This window comes from Cyanistes caeruleus, chromosome 3, assembly GCF_971803275.1.
Source record: "Cyanistes caeruleus chromosome 3, bCyaCae1.hap1.1, whole genome shotgun sequence".
In the NCBI taxonomy this organism is placed as follows: Eukaryota; Metazoa; Chordata; class Aves; order Passeriformes; family Paridae; genus Cyanistes; species Cyanistes caeruleus.
The window spans coordinates 28,034,756-28,042,667 of NC_141703.1; the positions used below are offsets into that span (position 1 = coordinate 28,034,756).

A 7,912-nucleotide genomic window follows, 5' to 3' on the forward strand; every position below is an offset into this window, starting at 1 on the left:
TGTACACAGGGATTGAATTCCCCATAGCCTTTTCTTCTCCACATTGAAGGGCCCCAGGTCTTTCAGCCTCTCCGGTCCCTTCATCATCACCACGGTCCCTTTGTTGGACTCATTCTGTATGTCCCCGTCTCTCTTGTGCTGTGGAGCCTATAACTGGACCCAGTTCTCCATATGGATCTCATCAGTGCTGATTAGTTGCAAAGCTGATCTTCCTTGTCCTGCTGGCAGCACTTCTGCAGCCCAGATATCATTTGCCTTCTTTGTGGCAAGCACATGCGACAGGTTCGTATTCAGCTTGGTTCCCACCAGGACCCTCAGTCCTTTCCTGCCAAGCTGTATTCCAGCTGGTTGGCCCCAGCCTGTATTTCTCCAAATTCAGGACTTTGAACTTGTTGAATTTTATGAGGTTCCTGTGAGCCCTTTATCCAGCCTCCTTTCTCGAGGTCTGGATGGCAGCACAGTGCTCTGGTGTATCAGCTATTCAGTATTGATCCAGCATTGACCCAGCATTGACCCTTGGGGTACAGCACGAGTTACCAGTCTCTAATTAATCACCACCCTCTGGGCCTGGCCATGCAGTTTTCAGTCCTTCTCACTGCTCATCCAGCACTCAGTGAGGCTGTTATGGGAGACAGTGTCAAAAGCATCCCTGAAGTCAAAGCAGGTGATACCCACTGCTCTGCCCTCAGCTACTGAAACAGGCAAGGTTAGTAGACTGGTCTGTGAGCATAACTTAATTTTTGTGAATCCATGCTGAAATCTTTGAGAAATGCTTTGTGAGCCCATGTTGCTGTGGGACAGGTGGATCATCACCCAGCTGTTGCATACAGTGCACCTGTGTCTGTGCAAAGTATTTCAGTGGTTGAATTATGAAGCACGGAGCTGCAGAAAGACCTGCTGCTCCAGTTGGTAGAACAGGTGTAAATACAAAGCATAGTGAATTGCAGATGATAAATCACAATGTCTTTTTTAATAGGCAGTGGGAGTGAAATCCAGTTTCTCTCAGAAGCACAGGATGACCCTCAGAAACGAAAACCTGACATCAGAAAAGCCAAGTTACTGCTTGGCTGGGAACCTGTGGTAGGTACAGATGGATTACTATTGCTGTGTGGTAAAACACCAGGAGGCAGAGGGGGCTAAGGGAGGGCCACATGGTAACTGGAATATATTCCTAATGCCATCTTCAGAAAAGTTTTAACATTTTAACTTTTTCACTTGCATATTATGAGATGTTTACCTTTCTGTAAGCCTGATGAATCATTTGAAGTATATGGTACAGTTACTTACGTTACCAAGCTTGTAGCTAATGGATCTGCTGGTGTTGCTACAATCCTCATTCCTGTCACTAGCGATAGGAATTAGTTTGCTAGGAGAGGTAAGATCTGCCTAATTCCCAGAAAAAGTGTGACTTTCTTAGCCAGCTCCCCATTATAACTAGCACAATGGTTTGTAGCATTTTTTAAATTTGCAGACAAAAATCATTCCAGAAAACATGTGAACCTAGGTAGTAAACGTAAGCCTAATAATAGAAAAAGATCCAGACCCTTCTGAAAGGATTCACAGAGGCACATGATATTGATAGACTGTGTCTGACAGCACAAGGGTAATAGCAAATTGTTGCAAATACAGAATCATCACCACACAAGGTTTAACTTTAGTATTTCTGGCCTTCTGTGTTTGGCATAGCCCATAACAAAACTTGTTCTGAAGTAGCAGTATAGAATTGGTACAGCAAGGCAAGCGGTTTCTGTGGTGCTGTTTTATCTTCCTGTATGGGTGATGGTGACAAGCAAGCATGTCAGAGCATATGGCTCCTGTGAAAACAGCTCCTCTGTTGTTCCTGTCTCCTTATTTTATGCCTGTATTTAAACACTGCAATTTGTAGGATTACAATTATTTGTATCGGATTTAAGAATATCAAATGAGATACTGGATGCCAACTTCATACCATGCTGCAAAAGAGGATCTTTAATCCTTACAGACAGAAGGGGCTTAAATGCTTTGTGTTGGTCTCTTTCAATGCATTAGGAATTGAAAGTAGAATTATGCATGTCTGTTTGGATAATAAACAGGCCCATCATAACCATGTGTGAGATTTAAATTTGCTGGGGTTTTCAACTTATGTCAGAAAATATGTGTGCTGGTTAGAAAGCTCAGCTGCATCAGCACTGAGGAGATGTAACCAGCATGTGGTGCTGTTAATACTTAGATTGGCTAAGAGTGAGACTCCCTGTTTCCCTTGTGATAGCTGTGTTATAAAAGATACTATTGTGAAATAAGCTGATGTGAACCTAGAGTGATACAATTCTCTCCTCACTTTTGGGAACAGGTCCCATTGGAAGAAGGTTTGAATAAAGCAATTCATTACTTCCGTAAAGAACTGGAGTATCAGGCGAACAATCAGTATATTCCCAAACCAAAACCTGCAAGGATGAAAAAAGGAAGAACAAGACATAACTGAAGACTATTAGTTGGACAGGAAATTCCCTTCTTGACATTTGACAGATGTAATTTTTTTTAATTTTTTTTTTCATTTTTTTTTTTTTTTTGAGAGAGACTTTAAAACAGGTATCATGAAGAACGAACTGGAATTTCATTCTGAAGCTTGCTTTAAAGAAGTGGATGTGCCTAAAAATAACATAAATATTCCCTTTCCCTGCAAATCTTGCCTTGCACTTTTTAAATCTGTCTTTTTATGTAAAATAGAGTAGAAGCATCTTTTAGTATCTTCAAGTTTTATATCTTGATGTGAGATCATTTTGTTGTGACTGTCCTTGACAGTTTTATTTACTGGTTTCTTTGTGAAGCTGATGATAAACACAAACGGGATGGAAAATGCCAATTTATTTATAAAATGGGTACTATAAAATATGAGATGTTCTACTATGCATAAGAAAAAAACTAGTGGTATTGTCAGGTGAAAGATACTGACATCTGCATATAGAAGAGTTTAAAAGAATTCTGTATGAGAGCTTTATGTATTCTTTAAAGGAGAGATTTTTTAAAGGTTTAGTTTTAGTTGTACACTTGAATTTGAGATATTTTCATTGATTACCATGGATAAGGATATTTTGAATCACTACTGTGTTGTGCATACTCTGGGAATAAAGTTAATGTATTATTGGTTACAGTGGTTGAATATGCTATTTTAATAAAATACTGAAACTTCTGTTTACTAGTTTCAAGGTTTCACTGTGGGCTTTTCTCTGGATTTGCACATCTGTGGATTTATTGTGTATTAATTATAAAGTAACAGTCTGTAAATAATCCACTCAAAGTTAATAACTTTGGTCTTGCATTGCTTGTCTTTTAACAGATGTATAGTAAGGGATGCAGGATGTCTGTTGAAATAGGACAGACAGAACCATCCTGATTTATTCCAATTCAGGTAGTTGATAGTGATGCAGGAGTATAATATTTCTTTAAACCATGGAGCCTAACTTCAGCCTTCCTGAGGAAATACCGAGGAAGTGTTTCCTATTTTAAGCAGTTGCTACATTTCCAGTAAATGCTTTCAACTTTGGTAACTATGCCTGTCGTCTTGGAAAAATAAAACCAAAAAAAGAAGACCAAAACCAAACACATTCCCCTTATTTTTAATAATTCTTCTAGTTTTAAAAAGGTATTTAAAAGGTATTTTGGCTTCGTGCCACTCAAAATTGAAAATCCTAAACCTCATCAAGCAAAGTGACTTGACTTTATCTCATTAAAGCTTGATATTTTTATTAGCTTTTGAGTATCTTTGTGGTAAATTGGGAGTTACCAGTAGCAGTGATGTTATGCCCAGCCCTGGGAAGACTCTGAAAGCAGTGTGGCATTTAGGCTCCTCTGTCTGAGCTGTCTGCCAGAGCCCCACGGTGCTTGTGTGGTTTGGAGTCCTGTCCAGTCTGTCTGGTGGGGTTGCTGCATTCACTGCTGTGCCCTGCCTGGAGTGGGGCTGCAGGGACCTTTTTAGGACTAATGGGTTTTTCCTTGTGCACAAGTGCACGTGTTCTCCCATTGGAAATCTGCCATACAGCTGAGATGGGGAGCCAGGGTGCACTTTCCTGTCTGGATTCAGAGGTGGAATTTAGATATTATACATTACCTTCATCTTTTCACAGCTGAGCAGCTTGAGATCTGCTTTTTTTTGTATGAAGCCTTTTTCTAGGTCCTTGATCTGGGCATTTATTCCGTACTAAATTGCCTGAAAAGTACACCATGGTGTGCTCCAAATGTGCCTGTAACCTGTCATTACTGAAACACTCACAAAGCACAGCCTCTCCCTGGACTCAAAGCCACAGCTGGACATGTGTGAAAGTAGTGCCTACTTCTTCAATAGTTCTTTGGAGAGAACTGTTAATCAGCTCTCAGCATGGTGGTTTTAACCCTTAAAACACTCAAGATGGAGATTATATTTGGAGGATGATGCTCCTTCTCCTTAGTTTTCCCTCCCCGGGCAAGTTGTGCCACTGAATGCCAATGTCTATGAAGAGATGGGGCATGGGTGCAACCCTGGTCCAACATTCAGCACAGCCATGGAGAGTAAGTTTGAGCTGTGGCTACCAGCTGTTACTCCCAGGGCAGTTTTTTATTTAACCCAATGACCTTAGTAGAAAGTACGTGAATTTGTTCAGGCACAAGCATGCTACTACAGACTAGCACAAAATGTGTATGTTCAAAAAAAAATAATCCCCCAGGAAGTCCAAACCTTTAGACACAAGAGAGAAGTATGTAAAAGCTCTTTAGGTTACTTCACAGCCTGACTTCCTTCGTAAAAGGAGGAAATTGAGGAGAGGGCAAGTGGCTGGTAGCAGTACAACCCATCTGTGAGTGTGTGTGATGCCTCCCACTGGGCCCGAACTACAAGACTCTGGATTGGCTACTTTCCTCATACTGTTCCTGGTTTTTGTTTCAGAGGTTCCTGATTCAGCTCCCATATTCTTTTTCAATAGTGTTCTCCAGCAGCCGGAGCTGAGGCAGCTGTTGCCCTTAGGTTTTGAAGCCAGTGACTGAGCATGGGGCTGATTTGAAAAGCATGAATCATGTTGAGTCTGCTGATGCTTGAGACTGAAAGGGTCTCTGAAGGGTTCTTTGAAGTTATCTGGTCTGAGCTGAGTCTTCAAGAAAGTGGATAGAGGTTCACATGTTGGTGCTCTACTCCTGTCTGGGGTTAGACATCTCAGCAGGAGGAGCCATCAAGTGTGCTGGGAACCACGGGAAAGAAAGAGCTGCTGCTTCCCCAGAAGAGCCACTTTTGATGGAGGGTAGTGGAATACAGCACTGAAAGCTTGCTAATAGAGGATTTGGGGGGTGAATGCTGAGACATGCTCTCGGGATGTTCTTTTTCCCCTACAAAATTCTAAGAATTGGAATTTTCTGCTGTCATCTGGTCAGGCAGACAAGGTAAAACTAGCATGGCCAAACTTGAGGTGCCTGTTTACTCACAGTGATCTGTACAAATGGGCAGCTCAGCTGGTGCTGGGTGCAAGTCCTCACTCTCAGTAGGAAATACACAGTGCAGCAGAGGGAACTGGCCAGCTTGATGCTGCGGAGTGAGACCAGCTTTCCAGAAAGAAAGGTGTGCAAGGCACCTGTGCATCCTTTGATCCTCACAAGGAGGACCACTCCTGCAGCTGGAGGTTACTACAGCATGAGAGCCACACTGGGATTTTAATGTTTTATTTCAAACATGGTGTGCTTTTCCTTTGTTTCTCTACTTAATCTGCTGCTAAGGAGCATTGTCAGCCACGTTGCTAGTCTACAGACAAGCTGCAGAGGGGCTTGCAGGCCTCATTTATTTTAACTAGTTCCATGAATATGTAGTCTAGAGAAGCCTCATGCCTAACTTTCTGCTATGGGGAAATAATGATCTGGTAGTTTCTGTGTCTAAGATGTTTGCAGCTTCTCTTAACCTGTATAGATTCTGGTGGGTTTAGTAGCCAGTGAGTTCACTGCCATCTGGGTATTAATGTGTCTTAATCTATTTTTTTTCCAATAAATTATTAGAAACATAATACATTGGGAAAAAAAGCTTCACTTTTTGTCAGGGTTTGAATGGAATTTCAAAGTTGGAAGAGGCATGATTGCCTTAGAGAACAGGCTACAAAGGGCAAAACAAGGCTTTGATTAGTTTGATGGATTAAACCAGGCCCCAGCCCTGCTAGTACTGAGTTTAGTGCTATTTGAGGCCAGAAGTCTCTGAGGGTTGTTAGGGGCTGCTCAGGGGCTGGTCTACAGGAAGAAGATGCGTTATTAACAGCAAGGGGAGCTGTATGCTCAACACTGCTAGCCCTAACTACCATACATCCCTTCCCTGAAGTTTCTGGGAATGTTGCTGCCACAAATCCATAGCTCCTCTGTTGGGATTTCAGATGGCAGAAGGGAATGCTGTTTTTGCAGCTCTTGACTCCTTAGAGCTAACATGAAGAGCAGCAATAGTTCTGAAGCAAAGCAGAGCTCCTGTTGTGGCAGGAGGCTCCTGAGTGCAATTCTGTATCAACAGGGAGGCTTTGCTAAAATAACAATTCATATTTCTCACAAAAAAACCAACAGATTTTGATTCTCTGTTCTTTGTCTCAGTCCTTCTCCCGCTTGCTTATTTCATAATAGCAGATCTGACAAGTCTTTTTCCATCTTGGTTTGTTGCCATTTGCAGCCTGAAACAAGCACCAGCTTGTTTATTCTTGCAGTGTTTTCCATAGATGCTGACATGCTCTTCAGCAAGGAACAGGATCCTCTGAATGCTCTGGTCCATATCATACCATAGCTGGAAGAGCTGGAAGGTCCAAAGCACAAAGCCACAGGGAACAGTGGCTTTAAGTGCTGTCAAAGCCACACACAGCAATCTGGGCTCTGTCCACCCCACTGCAGAGAAAGCTGTTTTAAGCAAGGAGGCTACATCTTCCACCTGGGAAACAGTCCTGGGATGGAAGTGCTCAATCTCCCATCCTCAACATGTTTGTGTCACAAGTAGGAACTTGGAGGGAATGATGACCTGTCCTCCAAAAAACAAAAACAAACAAAAAAGACACAGCAGTAATACTTCCATTCTTTGGCAGAAGGATTTGCTGGCAGGTGTTACCAGCAAAGGAGGCAGCTCTGCCCTGCAAGTCTGATGGATCTGCCTGGCTGACACCGACAAACTCAGGGATGTTGCAGCATCAGGCTTTGAAACATGAAGCACTGGAGCATGGCCAAGCTGTTCCTGCTCAGAAGGGAGCCACAATGAACAATCGCTGCTCTTCTGTCTTGCTGGAGAGGTTACATTATGTCAGTGCTGGGATGGCTGAGGGTGGTGGTGATGTGCTCTGTGCTGTCTGCACAGCAGACTGGAAAGACTGAGAGGAGATAGACAGTTCTATGTTTTGGGACAGAAATAGTCCAAGGAAAATAAACTTTGAAGCATTCCATGCATATCTGATATTTTTTTTTGCCCCAGTAAATTATCCTCCTTTTGCCCAAGTCTGATGGCTCTTCCTTGCTTGCTTCCCATCATTGCAACTGCTGCACAGCAAGGCATGTGGCATTCCTCTGGAAGAAGGAGGTTGTCCTCACCTCAGAGCTTTGCCTTGTGGTGAGTGACCCCAGCCTGCAGAAAAGTGCCCTCACAGCCACTCCCTTCCTCCTTCCCCAATGGGAGAGAATTAGACAATCAGGATGAGTACTCTTGAGGGCTGAGGTAGGAGCAGTTTAATGAGTGAAGTAAAGAAGAAAACCCACGTGATGCAAAGGCCACTCACCATCTCCCCCAAGCAAGCCTGGTGCTCACCCACTCTCTGAGAAATGGCTTCCCTGGAAGGCAAAGCCCTCACACTTTTCTTACTAGCTTTTAGTGTTGAGCAAGTCCTTACATCATTTGGAATTGTCCAGTTTGGGTCAGCTCTCTCTCCCATGTGCCCTCCCAGCCTCTCACCCGCTCCTAGCCTGCCTG

The 7,912-nt window shown here is 43.0% G+C and overlaps 1 protein-coding gene across 1 annotated transcript in view; it reads left to right on the forward strand.

The window, feature by feature from the left end:
• UXS1 (UDP-glucuronate decarboxylase 1) overlaps nt 1–3,169 on the forward strand; it is a 56,547-nt gene extending 53,378 nt beyond the window's left edge. The window contains exons 14-15 of the mRNA XM_086880329.1: nt 977–1,080; nt 2,330–3,169. Of these exons, the coding sequence (XP_086736455.1) occupies nt 977–1,080; nt 2,330–2,461 (236 nt within the window). The 3' untranslated portion in view covers nt 2,462–3,169. The remainder of the gene's footprint in view (nt 1–976; nt 1,081–2,329) is intronic.
• The last annotated feature ends 4,743 nt before the right edge of the window (nt 3,170–7,912 follow it).